Source organism: Aedes albopictus, chromosome 2, assembly GCF_035046485.1.
Source record: "Aedes albopictus strain Foshan chromosome 2, AalbF5, whole genome shotgun sequence".
NCBI classification, from domain to species: domain Eukaryota; kingdom Metazoa; phylum Arthropoda; class Insecta; order Diptera; family Culicidae; genus Aedes; species Aedes albopictus.
Window position 1 is genome coordinate 361013760 of NC_085137.1, and position 19544 is coordinate 361033303.

General features: G+C 38.0%; 1 protein-coding gene and 2 long non-coding RNA genes across 4 annotated transcripts in view; all 3 read left to right on the forward strand.

Annotated features, from left to right (window-relative positions):
• Positions 1-19544, forward strand: part of LOC109416943 (growth hormone secretagogue receptor type 1-like) — a 108039-nt gene that overhangs the window by 24624 nt on the left and 63871 nt on the right. Inside the window, exons 2-4 of one of the 2 annotated variants that reach the window (XM_029866622.2) lie at positions 4823-4965; positions 5118-5212; positions 5297-5415. In XM_029866622.2, coding sequence (XP_029722482.2) covers positions 4823-4965; positions 5118-5212; positions 5297-5415 — 357 coding nt within the window. Of the gene's footprint in view, positions 1-4822; positions 4966-5117; positions 5416-19544 lie in introns of both variants that reach the window. The other variant, XM_029866621.2, reaches the window with a different exon arrangement.
• Positions 1220-2201, forward strand: LOC134288332 (uncharacterized). The gene is made up of 3 exons (XR_009997903.1): positions 1220-1591; positions 1664-1941; positions 1999-2201. It is a non-coding gene; the product is annotated as an uncharacterized LOC134288332 (long non-coding RNA).
• On the forward strand, positions 2597-3562 carry LOC134288331 (uncharacterized). Its single transcript, XR_009997902.1, has 3 exons — positions 2597-2916; positions 2989-3266; positions 3324-3562. It is a non-coding gene; the product is annotated as an uncharacterized LOC134288331 (long non-coding RNA).

Below are 19544 nucleotides of genomic sequence, written 5' to 3' on the forward strand. Positions count from 1 at the left end.
CGAAGACGAACTTATATCAGAAGTCAATTCAGTGTCCAGTCCAGTCCTTATGTTAAAAATGTCAAAGATAAATCGCATTTGATTCGGTTGTTGTACAAGGCAATTTCACAGAAGAAGAGAAAGAATAGCGTTGAACTCATCCACTGATTTACGGTAATCTGGCCTGCGTCTTTCCGGGTTGACCTACATTCGTATTCCTCTCATCGCACTCTACATACCTAGCCCACCATATCTCTTGGATATGCAGTCCTTAGGACACCTGGTTTACCACTTTATTTAAACATTTTATTGACTTTAAATAGATGTTTCAACTTATTCACTTTTTTCTCTTTCATTTCCCTTGCAACAAAAATGTCACGAACATCAACAAAACAAAGCACGGAAAAAATCATAAACTGAATAAATAATTAAAAATGCACGGAAAAAGATTGTTTCGGAATAGTGAATGGTTCAAACTAGAAATCCTCTACATAGAGATGAGCGGAAGTTACATACGTCGATTCGGCAACGCTGTTTGTTTTGTTTACAACAGCTGCCAACACTTGCTACAAAGCTAGATGTTCAAACTTTGTGCGTGACTTCGTTGTGGTTCAAGTTGTTTTGTTTACATTTTCTAATTATGGTAGATTTTTTTTTTAAATTTTGTTGAAATAGCGGAGCAATCGAAGAAATCTGAAATTCATTGCAAAAGTGTTACGCTAATCATATCGGCAGAAGTGAAGCAAGAAGCAGCAATGGAAGTTTTTTCGACAAGTTCAGCAACAAATGTGTCGTCATAAGCATGAGCTTTTGAAAGCAGAAATAATAAATTTTAATCTTTTCACTAAACATATATATACCGCCAATATCTCGATGTTAAAAATAATTAATTTTAATTTATTTAGTTCCGATTGCAATACCGTTCAAACGACGCCTTCCTACGAACGATAAGCATGTTCATTTGGCTCACACTTTGACAGTTCTCTCTGCACGATTGGCTCACAATGGCCGCCTCCGCAGATCTCTATAATGTAGGATTACTAGTTCAAACCAGTCTTGTGCATTATCACCATCATAACACAAAAAAGCCGCAACATCAACATTGCCCTTCTTCCTCCATCAACGCTACAGCCGACCATCTCTATGTTGCTAACGAACACATTCGATACGAACGCATTGGCACGGTGGCTGCCGCCGCAACGCTCTGTCTCTGCAGTCTGCACAACTCCTGAGCAGCCGAACGCTTGTTTACCGTCGTTTCGACGCAGAGCTACACGCTAAGGTCAGTTTACCCATAAATAGGTAGATTATTTACCCATATTTGGGTTTCGTATCCATTACCAATAATATGGGTAAAGTTCACCAATAAATATTGGTAAAATTCACCCATATTCTTGATGAAGTGACTTTACTCATATATGGGTAAAGACTGTTTACCCATATTTGGATGAAAAAAATAATATTTTCGAGAGGCAGCACCGAAATCGGTAGTTCACTCGGTTCGCCAAGTATAAAACAATTGTTTTAGTTAAATATTCCCGGAATTATTAGAGAACGGTGATGCAAATTTGCAAACTAAACAACACCTAGATGAAGAGGAAGCAGGTGACCTGTAAGTATCCTCGAAATTCATAAACGATTCAATAAACCAGAAAAGTACATAATCTTTTTCCGTCGCTTTCAGCTGAATAGAACAAAATTTCCTTCGGGGAAACAAACAGCCCAGCAATCCATCGGAGTGCAAATAAACCGTGAACGAATCGTCTAGGACTCCGCTCCCCCTGCTGCCAAATTTGAATAGGCCGGCCATATGATGCAAACCGCCCGGAGAAAAAGGAAGTGCCATGATTACAGAGCAGTTGAAACCCACCCAGTATAGAGTGGGAGCGGGAAGGAAACCGCCACAAGTGGCTCAAGTCCGGGCATTATTAGAACCAGGGAGGAGTTTGCATCAATATCTGAGTAGGTTAAGCTATTATTTATCACCAAAAATAGTATTCAATCTTTTGCTTCTTCCAGTTTGTGCATTTCACTGCCGGTCCTACCCATTCTGGTCGAGATCGTGGCCTCAAACGCCCATACGAGCAAGCGCAAGATTTAACAAACTCCATCAGCTGGTGGACCCTCCGGAGCGCATCGTCCGGAAGAAAGCGGGCGTGCTCCACCATCAGAAATCGGTTAGCGGTCCTTTGACCATTGAGCCGCCGCACGATCCAGCCTTTTCCTGTTTTTTTTTTTTTTTAATATTTTTCTGTTTTATAATAATGTTCGAATAAACTTTTTTCAAGTATTTTAATTTTATTTGTTTTATTTTGGAAATCTATCGTTGGAATTTTATTTATAAATAAAATGAATAAATACAAAACATTTACACAAATATGCGTACTATGTACCCAAATTCAAAGAACTCATATATGGGTAAATTCAACCCATATTGCCCGTAGATCCAACTTACCCATATATGAGTAAAGTGTATTTACCCATAAAATGAGGTTGTGCACTTTTCGGCGATTATGGGTAAAGTGTACTCATATGTGGGTAAACTGACCTTAGCGTGTATGTCACTCACTGCTTGGTGACTCTCGTCTGAAAGGGCCACACGCTAAGGTCAGTTTACCCATAAATAGGTAGATTATTTACCCATATTTGGGTTTCGTATCCATTACCAATAATATGGGTAAAGTTCACCAATAAATATTGGTAAAATTCACCCATATTCTTGATGAAGTGACTTTACTCATATATGGGTAAAGACTGTTTACCCATATTTGGATGAAAAAAATAATATTTTCGAGAGGCAGCACCGAAATCGGTAGTTCACTCGGTTCGCCAAGTATAAAACAATTGTTTTAGTTAAATATTCCCGGAATTATTAGAGAACGGTGATGCAAATTTGCAAACTAAACAACACCTAGATGAAGAGGAAGCAGGTGACCTGTAAGTATCCTCGAAATTCATAAACGATTCAATAAACCAGAAAAGTACATAATCTTTTTCCGTCGCTTTCAGCTGAATAGAACAAAATTTCCTTCGGGGAAACAAACAGCCCAGCAATCCATCGGAGTGCAAATAAACCGTGAACGAATCGTCTAGGACTCCGCTCCCCCTGCTGCCAAATTTGAATAGGCCGGCCATATGATGCAAACCGCCCGGAGAAAAAGGAAGTGCCATGATTACAGAGCAGTTGAAACCCACCCAGTATAGAGTGGGAGCGGGAAGGAAACCGCCACAAGTGGCTCAAGTCCGGGCATTATTAGAACCAGGGAGGAGTTTGCATCAATATCTGAGTAGGTTAAGCTATTATTTATCACCAAAAATAGTATTCAATCTTTTGCTTCTTCCAGTTTGTGCATTTCACTGCCGGTCCTACCCATTCTGGTCGAGATCGTGGCCTCAAACGCCCATACGAGCAAGCGCAAGATTTAACAAACTCCATCAGCTGGTGGACCCTCCGGAGCGCATCGTCCGGAAGAAAGCGGGCGTGCTCCACCATCAGAAATCGGTTAGCGGTCCTTTGACCATTGAGCCGCCGCACGATCCAGCCTTTTCCTGTTTTTTTTTTTTTTAATATTTTTCTGTTTTATAATAATGTTCGAATAAACTTTTTTCAAGTATTTTAATTTTATTTGTTTTATTTTGGAAATCTATCGTTGGAATTTTATTTATAAATAAAATGAATAAATACAAAACATTTACACAAATATGCGTACTATGTACCCAAATTCAAAGAACTCATATATGGGTAAATTCAACCCATATTGCCCGTAGATCCAACTTACCCATATATGAGTAAAGTGTATTTACCCATAAAATGAGGTTGTGCACTTTTCGGCGATTATGGGTAAAGTGTACTCATATGTGGGTAAACTGACCTTAGCGTGCAGGACGAAGGTCAATTTGTTGAGTAGTATTGCTATTGCATGGCGCAGCAAACACAAACATAGCACGCCCTGTGAAGAGAATGCAAGGCGTAGAACAAAACCTCGCTTCGGTGTTTCATCGTGTGGTTCGAAAACAAGAGACGATCGCTGCTGCTGGATGTGGTTGACTCTGCATTGAACGAGGGTTGGCTGGAGTGGCTTTTGCGTGAATCGATTATGTTTTGATGGACTGCGTTTGTCGTATGAAGTGATGGTTAAAGCGAGTGTCGTTCGACATTGACCATCCTGAAACTGCACAACTCTGGTTCAAACGTAAGAAAAACAGTATAATATATTGTTACATGAAGATCGGATGTAAATGTATAGTAGCTACCAATGTGCAAAGCTTTTAGCGAACCATTCCATTACAATACACTATATTGTAGCTGGTACACTGTATGGTACAGGAATGGTTAGTTTTTATCCGGGTGACCACCGGGCAATCTGCACGTTATAACTTTTTTTACAAGTGTCGGTTCACTTTGCGGTCTTCGGCAAAGTTTTTCAGCATATCCTAGGCTATACTTCAACGTTATTAGTTAGAACGTTTTAGACAAAAATTTCAATTTACGAGAAAAGTGCAAAAAAAGTACGTTTCCTCATACTAAATTCCATACAAATTTCATTCGCAATGCGGAATACGGAGAAACAACCAATCGCTCCCAAATTTTGCACAGTTGTTTTGGACGCTGAAAGGAATCGAAAAAGCTTTGTTCCAAAAAAAATCGACTTTGTTAACTCAGTCTAGTCCATATCCTATACAATTCTGTCATAAGTGAACCAATTAACGACTACACCATTCATATCGTGACAATTCGTCCTCATTTTCCATGATACTACCGCATCCATTCCCAATCCAATTATGTCGATAAAATGTGTTCTATTTGTACGTTTATTTTTCTGCTCCTATCTTCCACTCGCAGGCCCAGATGATCATATTCAATTACCTCGACACGGTAATCGTGTTTGTAGTGCCATTTACAATCATCCTGGTGCTGAACTCCATCACGGGTTTCACGGTGTGGCGGGTGGCCGGCCTTCGTCGAAGCATGACACTGATACGGCGGTAAGTATGGACGTGACCCGGGAACAATTCCCACTCATTCGCTCCGATGGTGGCCTTTGGGATGCGTGACAAGTTTATCACGAGCTTCATTTTGGAATGTTCCATTTTATTGCACGCACATCACTCCGGTTCGGCGCTCCCCCCGTGTTCAGCAAGCCCTCCAGTTTCGAAATTCGTAGACAGCTGAGCATGCAGCGGACCTGTCCCCATCCCAATGGACGCAACAACGTTCTCAAGCAAAGGCCCGGTAAGGACATAAGCCGTGACTATCCTCCTCCTAAAGATCAGTACAGTCCCATTTCGGTGTCTTTTCTTTATCTGTTCATGGCAGGTATCGGTCGGATGGTCAACTCACAAATGAAGGTTACCAAAATGCTGCTGATAGTGTCGTCGGTTTTCGTCTGCCTCAACTTGCCGAGCTATCTGATGCGGGTCCGTGCGTTCATCGAGGTACGTGCGATAAGATATGTGTTTTGGTATGGTTGGGGAAAAGCTAAAACGTGTTACTGTTGTTGCTCTTGCCTATGACCATCAATATATCACATTGATTTAATAAATCTGATGTGTAGGTAAACATTGAAAGCTACATAGCCTCTGTTATACATGAAATACAATCTGATATTTTATCGTTTTCGCCGAACAATAATAATTACCTACTGGTTGTATTACACTTTCGCTCAAATATATGATTGCTGCAGGGTGGAGCCGGATATGCATATTTTGATTCTGTTTGTCACGAGAATTATCAGGAATCATATGAAATCAAAAACCAATCCAAATATAGCTACCTTTTAGTCACAGTTAGCCCGAAGGGAAACCTTAATTCAGCTCATTGACGTATAGCTTTGTGTTGGTAATACTCATCTGAGCTAAGGGGAAAATGATGAGTCATTCCAAAATATGTATTGCCATGCGTTGCATTAGAGCAGCGATCCTCAAGTTAGTTTTTTCAACTCTTTGTATTGCACTTTCTAGATCCATTTGTCAAACCTTCAACACGTTATTCTAGGTTATTTTGGGAGTAGAGCAACATCCTTAAGCAACATGTTAAGAAACTCTACGGTAACATAGAGAACTCGGCATCACGTACTATATCCTTATGTTCAACATATCCCGAGCAGAAGGGAATAACAACAGCATAAGAAGTTGTGTTATTTTGGCAAAATAACTGAATAATAAAATGATTATTTTCAAGTTATTACCATAACATATTGTGTTATAAACTTGTCTGTCATAAGCGGCAAAATAACAAATTCCATAACAAAAAAATGTTCCTGGAAAACCATTTCAATAACTTGTTTTGTTAGTTTCAATAACAACTTAATAACAGTGAATGCGGAAAATATTTTGATAACAAATTTGGATATTAATATGTTATTGATAATAATCGGAGAGCAGAATCTGCTATGATATCAAACTCGTTACTAAATAAGTTATAATACTTATTATATAAAATTATTCGCTTTGTCTCACAAAAATAGCATGAGGTTCATCACTCTGACGTAAGAAATATTTTCAAATGATTAAAAAATACTGTATTCAGCTTTTAATTCATTCCAAGAGATTTGAAGTCGCAAGATAATCGAACTTTAGTAATTTCTATATTATCAAATACGACGAGCTTCGATTTCCACCTGTAATTTATAAACTGTTGTACTTTAATTGTTTTCGGAGCAAGGTTTTGAAATCAGCACGTGTACTTGAAAAAGTTTAATCGTCGATAGCAATTTGTGACTTTTGTTTTGTTTTTTTTTCAGCATAGAAACTGAATTTTTTTTAGAATGCTCAACAGTTTTGGAGAAAATTTTTGGGATATTGAAAAGATTGTTTTAATTCCTCCGATTTTTCCCTGGATTCAAGAATTATGTCGAATATTCCTCCTGGATTCTACAAGGATTCCTCCAAAAAATTTGCTATAATTTCTCCTGAACTTCCTCTGATGATTCCTACAGGACTTTCACCAGAAATTTTTGCAATATTTTTTTCTAGAACTCTAAAATTCTTGCAGAAATTTGTCGACAGATTTGGTCATGAACTTTTCCATAAATGACTCCAAGAGTCTTTGCCGGAAGTTCTTTGACGGAATCTTTCATGGATTTTCAAAGACTCCTCCAGAATCCTGCATAGAATCCCTTCAAGGGTTTCTCCAGAATTTCCTGTGATCATTAGTTCTGAACTTCATCTTAAGATTTCTCTGAAAATTTCTTTGAAGATTTCACCAGAAGTTTTTCCGAAGATTCTGGGGTTTTTCGAAAGATTCTGCCAAGAATTCTAATAATTACTCAGAAGAATTACATTCGGAATTTCTGAGAAAATTGCGCCAGTAGTTCTCTTGAAGACTTCTCCAGGGATTTATCGAAAGGTTCCTCCAGAACTTCGAAGTGCTTATCCGAAAATTATTTAAGGAATAAGGGAATCCTTAAAAGGAGTCGTTTAGAAATTTACTTCTTAACTGAATACAAAAATGGAACAACACAAAGGGGCAAGTCATAATTGTCGAATTGTTGCTGTGATTTCAAAACTTGTTACTGTTACTGCTATTGCTGATAAGTTGATCAATATTGTACAACAATAACTAAACTTGAACTTCAACAAAACATGTTATTTTAATGTAATTTAGTTAATGTATATCAATAGCTTGATTATAACAATATAAGATTGTCCAACAAAATTTGTTATGGAAAAGCTATGCCTTGATAATTTATTAATAAAAAAACAAGATATAAAAACAGGTTATGTGATTTCGTAGATATTAACTTGCTATTCTCATCTGCTCGGGATTTCAAAAACAAACGATTTAGGCATTTATTATTTCCGTTCTTTTTGTTATCATGCGTGTTCACTCCTAACAAGAAATAGCTCCTAACATCTCGGTTTTATTTTACATATCATATAAAATCGAATCGAGAAAAGCATCAATAAAATACAATCAATACAAAAAATGTCTTTGTTACGATAGTGCTGAACAGCACGACCGGTCAAACGGGCGGTTTACAGTTTGAAATGCCAAAGCAAGTAACGGCTGCTACAAAAGTTAGTTGAAACATCCGAACAGTCTTCATGAAAGAATTTCTTAGGACTTGAATTAAGTCAGAATTCCTAGATAAAAAAATCTATCGGAGTTCTTCTTGCAATCTACAAAGGTCCTCCAAGGCTTCCGCCGAAAATTCCTCCAGAAGGTCTTCAGGGTATCCTCCAGGAGTTTCTCCAGGGATTCCTCTAGAAATGCCTCCAGGGATAACTCCAGGGATTCCTTCCGAATTTCTTCAGAAATTCCAACAGAAATTTTTCCAGGAATTCTTTCATGGATTCCTCCAGGAAGTCCTCCAAAGACTTCTTTTGGACCGCATTCAGGGATTTCTCCATACATTCCTTCAAAAATTCCTCCTGAAATTCATCCAGGGGTTTCTTTAGAAAATACTCCAATAATTCCACCAGTTAGCCTAGTGATTGAGGCTATGGATCGCCAATCCGGAGATGGCGGGTTCAATCCCAGCCGAGAAGTTTTCTCGACTCCCTGGGCGTAGTGTATCATTGTACTTGCTTCACAATATACAAATTCATGCAATGGCAGGCAAACAATTAATAACTGTGGAAGTGCACAAAAACCACTAAGTTGAAGTGAGGCAGGCCTAGTTTCAGCGGGAACGTTGAGCCACAAAGATGAAGAAGTAGAATTCAACCAGGGATTTCTGCAGGAGTTCATCCAAGGATTCATAAAGAAATATCTCCAGTGATGCCCCGAGAAATTCCTTCAAAGATATCCTTCAAAGATAATCTCCAGGAATTTCTGCTGGAATGCGTTTACGGATTCCTCCAAAAATTCGTTAAGTAAGGAATTCATCCGGTGGTTCTTTCAAGCATATATTCAGGAATCCCTCCATGAATTCATCCGGGAATTCTATCAGTGATTCCGCCAGGGATTACGCCTGTAATCCCTCAAGGAATTCTTCCTTGAATTCCTCCACAGATTTCTTAAGGAATTCCACCATGTATTCTTCTAGAAAATCCTACAGGAAAGCCTCCAGGAATTCCTCCAGGGCTTCATGCAGAGGTGTTTCCAGAGATTCCTCCAGATATTTCTCAATGGGTTTCGCCAGTGATTCTTTCAGGAATTCCTCCAAGAATACATCCAGGAAATCCTCCAAAAATTCCTCCAGGAATTTCTCACAGAGTTCCTCCGATATTTTCTTCATAAAATCCTCATGAACTTTCTCCCGGAATTCCTTGTGGAATTCCTCCAGAGATTCGTTCAAGGATTCCTTCAGAAATTTATTTAGGAATTTCTTTTGGAATTGCTCCAAGAATTGCTCAAAAAATTCTTCCAAAAAAATCGTTAGAAATTCAAGAACGCCTCCGGGAGTTCGTCCAGACATTCCTCCATAAATTTCTCTTGGAAACCCTGAAAATAAGTCCAGAAATTTCAACGTGTATTCCTCCATAAATTCCTTCAATCATTCATCCAGATTTTTTTCGAAAACAAATCCAGAATCACCTACAGGGATACACAGAAGCTTTCTTTACGACAGTAATGGTGCCGCGTAAAACAATACCGCGTGGAAAAAAACCGCGTTATTTAAAAAAAAAACGTCGTAAAAACATGTTATTTCAAAAACCATCGTTAAAAACCGAATTATTTCAAAAAAACGTCGTAATAAAGTCAAGTCAGGGTAGATGTAGTCGTGACTATTTTAAGCGTGTTTTTGAAAAAATGCGGATTTTTTTTAACGACGGTTTTTGAAATAACGCGGTTTTTTACGACTGTTTTTTTTTAAACGCGTTTTTTTTTTAGAACGGACGGCGTAAAAAAACTGCGTAACAAAACCACGAAAAAAAACCGCGTTAAAAACTTTAGTGTACCTACAAAAATTCTTACAAGAATCCCTAGGAATTCCTCCAGGAATGCCTCCAGATATGCCTCCAGGAATTCTTCCACGGATTCCTTCAGAAATTTTCTTCATGGATTCTTCCTGGAATTCTTGCAGGGATTTCACCAGAGATTCCAATGAATTCTTCCAGGAATTTCCCCAGAAACTCCTCCAGGAATCCTTCAATGAATTCATCCAGGAGTTCTTCCAGGAGTGTTTTATGAGCACTTCTACTACAGTGATAGACATTCATTTAGCCGAGGCCAAAAAAAAATCAAAAAAGTGTCAGGAAACTCATACAAAAGATTTTATGATAAATTTTTTTTATCGTAGTGATAGCATATCTAGTACTGTTTTATAAAAATGTGATACATCACACTTACATATACACTGATACAAAAACGAGGGTAAAAACCCTTCAAATGTCATTTTTTGCCTAGACATTCGTTTAGCCGAATTGTACAATTTTTGGAATTCCATAGTAAAAAACTAACAAATTTCGAAAAATATCCAACAAAATCATTTTGTATAGTGACCTGCATTGAAGATCGACTTGTACATCATGAATTAGAACGTTTTTGGAAGTGTTGCCATATTAATTTTACAAGCATCTCATAATATAAATATGTCATAATATTGTTAATGTTTCCAAATTGAGATTTGATGTAGTTATTTTTATCGGAAGTGTTTCAAAAGAACCAAATGAAAGTTTCATGACGAGTGTAGGTTGAAAATTTACGAAAAACAGTGTTTTTAATAGGAAAAAATAACGCAAACCATCAAAAAATCACGTATATAAGTATTGTTTTGATGAAATATGATGGTTTCACTTGCATAAATCACAGCGTTTACTACTATTACGTCTTCTAATAGCTACCAATATCTTCTAGACTGTATTCTGGATGAAATAACATACATTGGACGGCACACATTTCGAGAAATGACACCGAAAGTATTCAAATTTGTAGCATGAACTACTTATTTCATAATTTAGACGTTATTTTCAGATAAATCATGTTAAAAATGAATGTGGTTCAAATCTTAGACTCATTTATAATATATTTCTTCAGATTGAATGAAATAAGCCAACGTTTTGGCCATGTCATGCATTTATGTATGAACATCTGCTTTTAAATAATCAGGGTACAAAAATTCTGACAGTTCTTGCAGTTCTTTCACTTAGCAGTCTTCTAGCTCATTTAGTAATGCTAGTATCAAACAGGTATACTCCACAGGCATTAGGGCACGTCATTATTTCAACGAAGAACTATTTATTTTAGCTTTTATCAATCCCATTTTAAGGTTTACCCAACCAAAAACCAATATACTTAATTTTTTCATGACACTTTATGCAATAATTTGAACATTTCTAACAATTATTCTGTGCCATATTTTTAAAACTGCTAATCTAGCTTACGTTTAAGTGTTTACAGAAATCATTTTTCTTAAATAAATTTACTTATCATCGCTTCTCCTTATCGGGATATTTTTTATAATATTTCTCTGAATCTCACAAATAAATCAACTTTTAAGGTCAAGTATCTTGCTAACACGTCATAAACTAAATACCTTGGGGTATATCGTCGAAATATACTCACAAAATTGAAAAAATCTATTGAAAGCCAATTTTTCATTTACCTCGGCTAAATGAATGTCTAGGCAAAAAAGGCATTTGAAGGGTTTTTACCCTCGTTTTTGTTTCAGTGTATATGTAAGTGTAATGTATCACATTTTTATAAAACAGTACAAGATATACCATCACTACGATAAAAAAGTTTTATCATAAAATCTTTTAAATGAGTTTCCTGACACTTTTTTGAAATTTTTTTGGTCTCGGCTAAACGAATGTCTATCACTGTAGTATTTATTGAGAGTTTTCTCTTGCAATTATTATTTTACATATGTATATCGTGTGGCAAGCACGAAGATACTATATGCCCAAGGGAATAAGAGTAATTTCCCTTATGAAAAGTTCCAAGGTCGACCGTAAATCGAGCCCGTTACCCTTATGCTGAATGCCTTTACAGCTATGGTTATAGGGGCCTAAATGAAAAGTCATATTGATTCCACGTGGTCCCCAGGCCACTGGAGCAATCTATATTGTATTGCTCTCAAATTTTTACAACAAACGTAGGCTTCGACAGCTAAATTTTAATCATTTACATGAATATTTACTAGGCCTGTCCACCTTTTCAAAAATGTTCTCTGATTCTCAAGTCCATCCCCATATTTTGATTGGCATCCTAAAAGAAGTAACTGGTCAAAATTTCAGCCAAATCCATTGAAATTAAGAGGTGCATCAAATCAATTTTGTGTTTTTCGACCATTTTTGAACTTCAAAAAATCATAACTACACTAAAACATGTCAAAACTTAATTCTTTTGGCAGAAATTGAAAGCTATACTTATTTGCTACAGCTTCTCCGAACAACGTGTGCCAATAACATTGAAGGAAACATATGTAATCATCACATTTGTGATCAGAAAAACCTTAAAAAGTTGATTTTTTGATAGATTTTGTTCTGGAACACCCTAATATACGTAATAAGTTTCATATTTTAAAACGGCATCATATTCTCTCATATTTTTTGGTTATTTGCTTCTTTGATACCAATACTGTAGGAGTTGAGCAAAAAATATTAAAATTCGTTAAAGCCAAATGTGGCCAAAAAACTAGCTTTTTGGAGGCAATCGGGTATCCCTCTTTAAGGGATTCATCGATAAATCATCTAAAATTTCCGCGGAGAATTTCTTTAAGAGTTTGCCGCAGAATGGAACTCTTGGAACTCTTGAAGGAATTTTCGGTCGACCAGCCGAAGAAATATCCTGAGAGACTACTGAACGAAATTCTAGAGATCTACTGAAGAACTTTCTGCTGGAAAGATTCTTGGTAGAAACCCTAGAAGAATTAGAAGTGGAACTCTTAGAACAATTCCTGTGAAAGTCCTTGCGAAATTCCTGGTGGAACTGTTTTTTGTTTGTGTTTTTTTTTGTCAAATTAAAGAAATAATAAAATTATCTCTTGGAACAATTACTGGTGTAACGCCTGGTGAAATTTTTACAGAATTTCCCGATAAAGCTCCATGATGATTTTCGATAGGAAATTCTAGAGTCTTTGAAAAATTCCATGTAGAGCATATAACCATAGAAGCTATGAACCAGAAACATTCGGCATTTAGTGGCACTCCTAGAGGGTTTCCCGGTCAAACTCTTCTGGGTCTCTCTCTCTCTTCTTGGCGTAACGTCCTCATTGGGACAAAGCCTGCTTCTCAGCTTAGTGTTCTATGAACATTTCCACAGTTATTAACTGAGAGCTTCCTCTGCCAATGACCATTTTGCATGCGTATATCGTGTGGCAGGCACGAAGATACTCTATGCCCAAGGAAGTCAAGGAAATTTCCTTTACGAAAAGATCCTGGACCGACCGGGAATCGAACCCGTCGCCCTCAGCATGGTCATGCTGAATACCCGTGCGTTTACCGCCTCGGCTATATGGGCCCTCTTCTGGGTGTACCTACTATAAATTCTAGAGGAATATGCGGTGTAACTATTGTATATTCAAGAGGAAATTCAGGAGGAGCTAGAGGAATTTACGAAGCATCTGTGTTGCGAAGTTCCTACAGGTATTCACAGCAAAACTTTTGGAAGATTATCTGATGGAGCTCCCAGAAAATTTTCCGGTTAAGCTTCTAAACAAATTTACGGAGAAAATCCAAGAGAAATTAGAGTGGAGCTCTAAATTTTCAAACAAAAAAATGCGTCATGGAAGGGGTGGTGAGGGTACGAAAATTACGATTTAAGTATTTCGTAATAAATTGATGCTGCCTAGATAAATTTCCAAGACTTTACCATGAACTTTCTGCGAAAATTGTAGAGCACTATTTGGTGAAACTTGCAGAGAAATTCTCGATGGATTTCCTGTTGGAATGTATGATGGAACTTCTAAAGTAATTACTTAGAGAAATTCTGGAGCTCCTAGAGGATTTTCCAAAGGTATTTTGAAAAGAAATTTCCACAATTATTCTCTGGTACAACTGTTAGGAAGTATCCCCTGTGAATTAAACTTTCAAAGGAATTCCTGACCGAATTTCTCTAGGGATGAAAAATTTATTTTCTAGAGGAAATTTGCGGCGGAACACATAGAGAAGTATTTCGAGGAATTCTTGGGGAAATTTTCTTTGGAACTTTAAGAACGATTTCTGAAGAGATTTTCGGTGGAACTTCAAGAAAAATTCCCACAAAAATTCCCGGTAAAACTTTTGCCGGGCTTTCCGATGGAACTTCGATAAATAATCGATGCAATTTATAGCGAAATTCTCTTTGGAACTCCTTGACGAATCCCTAGTGAATTTCCTAGAGGGATTCTTGATGTAACTCCTAGGAGAATCTCTGGTCGAAGTCTTAGAGGAGTTCCAGTGAATGTTCTGGAGGAATTCACGGTGGATTTGCTGGACGGACTCACGGTGGATCAACTACTACAATTTCTGGATATTAGCAGAGGGAGCCCTACAAGTATTCATAGAGGATCTTCGTGTGAAACTTCCGGTGTAACTGGAAATACTTCCGTTGAAACTTTTAAAAGAATTCCCAGTGAAACTCTGACAGGAACTCCTAGAGGAATTCTCAGTGAATCTACTAAATAAATAATTGATGGAAGTAGAATAACAAAGTTCAAGTTTTAGTTCAAGCTGTCCTGAAAAGCCACGGTTTTCACGTGGTATACAAAAGTGGCAACACTTTGAAGGACCACTTGTGCAACCTTAAGGACAGAGTAGCATCTGGGAAAAAATCCGGTATATACGAAATTCCATGCCAAGACTGTCCTGCGGTATACACTCCCGTTCAAAAGTTTGGGGTCACCCCCTCAAAAACATGTCATTTTTTTAGGCCCATATCTCCGCCAATTTGCGTCCGATTTCAAAACCCTAGGTTTCATTCAAAAGATAATAAGTCAAAGAAACTTTGAACATGATTTAAAAGAAACTTTTTCAAAAAAATTAGTATGTAAACTTAACCCAAAGTTGCCAAATTTTCTAAAAAATGAATATAAACTTACGGCAGTGTCGCTGGAAGTTGGGTCGACCAAATTTTAAGATGAGATCGGTAATATGACCCATTTTCTATCAGCTTTCAACTGCTTTTTACAGAACTTAGCTAAAAAATCTAGAAAAAAAGTTATTAAGTAAATTAATCCTTGATATTATCGACCAAAAGTTTGGGGTCACCCCTCAAAATGCTGTATCGGCCAAAAGTTTGGGGTCACTTTCGTAAAACATGGAAAAGTGATTTGGTGATATCTTCGTCATCTATAGTTCAATTTTAATTATTTTTGGCTCATTTCAAAGATAATTAACTAAATTTACGTTTGATGTCTTCAACTTAACGTATTTAACGATTTTTGTATATAAAAATGTTATGTAAAGTTAGCACATTTTACCACGCTTCAAAAAATGAAGCAACTTTACGTAAAGTTTTAGTAGGTAAATTTCAACAAATATGTGTGGTTCAATGTCTATGCAGTAAGTATCATTCATTTTGTTTCAAATAAGCCACACACTTAATCCCGTGCTCGATGTTCGGTACTTTCTATTGCGGATAACTTCGTCAATGATATTAAATTGCTGTGCCCTCGGTTATAAAACTTTGCTTTTGACGACAACAGCAAGATTTTTGCTGAACTTTTGTAATTTTTAAAATAATTTACTGTATTCAGATATTTTTCGTACCGAAGTGTTCGGTAAAGACGAACTGTCAAAAATTTCGGTGACATATTGCTGAACAGTCGGCATACATACTTTCTCATGCTGAACGTTCATCAATTTTCTGCCGAACATTTCGCTAGGTTTTACTGAACAGATTGTAGAACATCTGTCGCTAGTTGAATGACTAACAATGGTTCCGCCATTTGTTATCATAGTGTGTTTTGGTGCGCAGCAACGTCGACAACACTGCCGATTAGGGTTCTCTGCATTTTTGACTATCAAAAAGGAAGTTAAAAGGTGAGTCCGTTTTGTTTTCATAGTTTTAGCTGGAAATTACATATCCTTCAACTACTTTTCTACAGATTTTTCAACGATAAACGTAGCGTCGGCATCAGCAGGATGCCAGGCAGGATGAATCAACTGCGAACTAAATGTTCTCGAAAGACAGGAAAACAACCAGAACGTTTCAAAATTTTGTTTCAAATGTAGAAAAATAAAGGAAATAATGGAACAAAAGTGTTTAAAACATGTTTTTAATGAGCAATTCTGATAAAAATTGCTTGGATATCAAGCTACGTCACTTTCATATTGTTGCTGAATGAACCTCAAAAAAGTACTGAACGGTCGTCACAAGTTTACAAACTATTCGGTACTTTTTGACAGTTCGAAAATCTTTCTTGACTACCGAGTGTTCAGCATTCGTTTTAATTACCGAAACGATCGCCGAACGTTCAGCTGTTCTAATTTCGTCAAAAATATTACTGAGTTCGGTAAAGATAAGTTAGTGTGCAAGAAGAATTAAAATTGAATGAAAGATGACAAAGATATCAACAAATCACTTTTCCATGTTTTACGATAGTGACCCCAAACTTTTGGCCGATACAGCATTTTGAGGGGTGACCCCAAACTTTTGGTCGATGACATCAAGGATTAATTTACTTAATAACTTTTTATCTAGATTTTTTAGCTAAGTTCTGTAAAAAGTAGTTGAAAGCTAATAGAAAATGGGTCATATTACCGATCTCATCTTAAAATTTGGTCGACCCAACTTCCAGCGACACTGCCGTAAGTTTATATTCATTTTTTAGAAAATTTGGCAACTTTGGGTTAAGTTTACATACTATTTTTTTTTGAAAAAGTTTCTTTTAAATCATGTTCAAAGTTTCTTTGACTTATTATCTTTTGAATGAAACCTAGGGTTTTGAAATCGGACGCAAATTGGCGGACATATGGGCCTAAAAAAATGACATGTTTTTGAGGGGGTGACCCCAAACTTATATAGGCCAAACCCGCCGAAAGTTCAGAGTTCGTTTGCGTGGGCATAAGAATGCAGTGGACAATGAACGAGCTAACGATTCTAGTGTAGCGGCGCACTCTACGGCCCAAAACCACAACATCAATTGGCCAGAAGCGAAATTAATAAAAAAACGTCCGAAAAGCCTTCCAATTAAACGCATGGGAATCAATGTTCATTGCTACATCCGATCGTCCTCTAATGAATGAGGATGATCCTCCAATAACCTCGCCGCTCTTCCACTTGACGGAACGGATAAAACAACAATAACAACCACCTCCCCCTGACGTATACTGTGCGCAGGCTTAGGGACAAAACGTCGAAAGACAAAACGTCGAATGCCAAAACGTCGAATGCCAAAAGGTCGAATGCCAAAACGTCGAAAGGGACAAAACGTCGGAAGGACAAAACGTCGAAAACGAGTGATCTAAGCAAATAGTGAGTTCTTTATTCTTTTAAAGGATACTCATTCTTTCACTTGTATCTGCCAACTAGTTCAGAGGGAAGCCTTCCTGAGGCTCCCTGAAACAACACCTCAGGGTCGGCATGTTCCTTGACCAGTTCTTCGTAGGTAAGGAATATTCGCACTGTCGTATATAAAAACTGGATTAGGGACAAAACGTCGAAAGACAAAACGTCGAATGCCAAAACGTCGAATGCCAAATGGTCGAATGCCAAAACGTCGAAAGGGACAAAACGTCGAAAGGACAAAACGTCGAAAACGTCGAAAACGAGTAATCTAAGCAAATAGTGAGTTCTTTATTCTTTTAAAGGATACTCATTCTTTCACTTGTATCTGCCAACTAGTTCAGAGGGAAGCCTTCCTGAGGCTCCCTGAAACAACACCTCAGGGTCGGCATGTTCCTTGACCAGTTCTTCGTGAGTAGGGAATATTCGCACTGCCGTATATAAAAAAACTCACATGACGTCACGTTAAATGTAAAATTGTTTATTCCCGAACTTTCCCGGCTTTTCTTCTCTTACTTCTTTGAGGCCCCTTCTACTGGCACCCAGTGTTGCATTTGAACTAAACGCGAGCCAAAAAGGAACTGAGCTTGGATGTGTCATCAAATCTTATGTGCGTCCTGACCAAGGTGCTGCCCTAGGACTTTGTGACGCATCTGCATACATGCGTTGTTGCGCGAATATATGCGCCACAATGAAATGGGACATTTTGGCATCGGGCATTAAGATTCTGCACCGAAATCCGGATTTTCCGGTAATCCACGGTGACCGAACTGGTTCCCCCTCTCAATAGAGGGTGACTTTCTGAATCGAATCAACCCAAGATTGTTAGAATTTGTGATAAAAATGGCAGACACATGACCATTTAAGTTTACCAGGTACCAGGGTGCCATGTTTTTGCGGGTGCAGTTCTTAATCTAATTTTGAACTGAACAATGTTAAAATATGTTTGATCGCAGCGTGCCGTTTTTGAACTTCGCAAACGCAATTGATCGCGTTCAAATGCAACACTGCGAGTGGCACACTGTCACAAATTTCCTTCCACAAATTTTCAGCATTACGTCACAGCTTCCTTCAGGGTAGCTTCGATGGTAGCCTCTAGCTATCGTCTGCCGGATCTCTAGCACCTTTAGGGTTGTGATGGCGATGATCAGGTGCATTATTCCTTCAAGGGCGTCTGATTTGGTTTACGGCACGACTTGCCGGTACTTTCCATCCCACCGTAAGGGGTGGGAGGGAATGTCTTCCTCACTCAGAACCGGAGTTCTACTTGAACTAGCGGGGTTTTGACTAGCTATCCTTCTCCGCAATTCATCCGGTATTCGCAGAATATAGTGCTAGTACAACAATGCTATGTATCCTCGCAATAATCTTTACTCAGCTAGTGGTTTCAACTGAAGCATTATAGAGTGCAAAATGAGTTACTGACCTCGGGCAGTGACCGCAGATAACGAGACAATGTTCGTGTGTCCCCATTAATCAGTTCGTCATCCTGCCATCTTGGTGGATCTACCGTATCACCACCCTTCTCAGGCTACCAACAGGATCGATTTAAATTCACAAAAAAATTAAAAAAAAACACGCTGAACTGTGAACACATACACACTTTTCGACGTTTTGTCCTTTCGACGTTTTGTCCTTTCGACGTTTTGGCATTTGACGTTCTGGCATTCGACGTTTTGGCATTCGACGTTTTGTCACCCATTCTCATAAAACACATAAAGCTAAGAAGCAGGATTTTTTCCAGTAGGGATGGTACGCCAAGAAGAAGAAGAAGAAGAAGATGCCTATTAACCTCCTTGTGTATCACAACAACAACAGACATGAAAATCGAAGGTTGCACCATGTGGCGCCGGGTTTTGGAGCGAAAACTATACGAAGTTCATTGTTGTTACCCAATTGACCACCTTCCGGAATCCCTGTAACCCGTTCCGCATTGACCAGACCTGCCCAGAACCCTTCTAAAATGGTCCTAAACAATATAGAGCTTGCTGACGTTTATTCACCTTTCTCTTTCAAACATGCAGGCGGAATAGGATTTGTTGTCATCAGGAAAGGTTTCCCGATGAAAACAAATCCTATCCCGCCTGCATGCTTGAAAGAGAGAGGTGAATAAACGTCAGCAAGCTCTATGTTTCTCATTTCAGTGAAGCGTGCAGAGAAGTTATGCAATAAAATGCATACAGGGAATACGATTTAGGGACAAAACGTCGAAAGACAAAACGTCGAATGCCAAAACGTCGAATGCCAA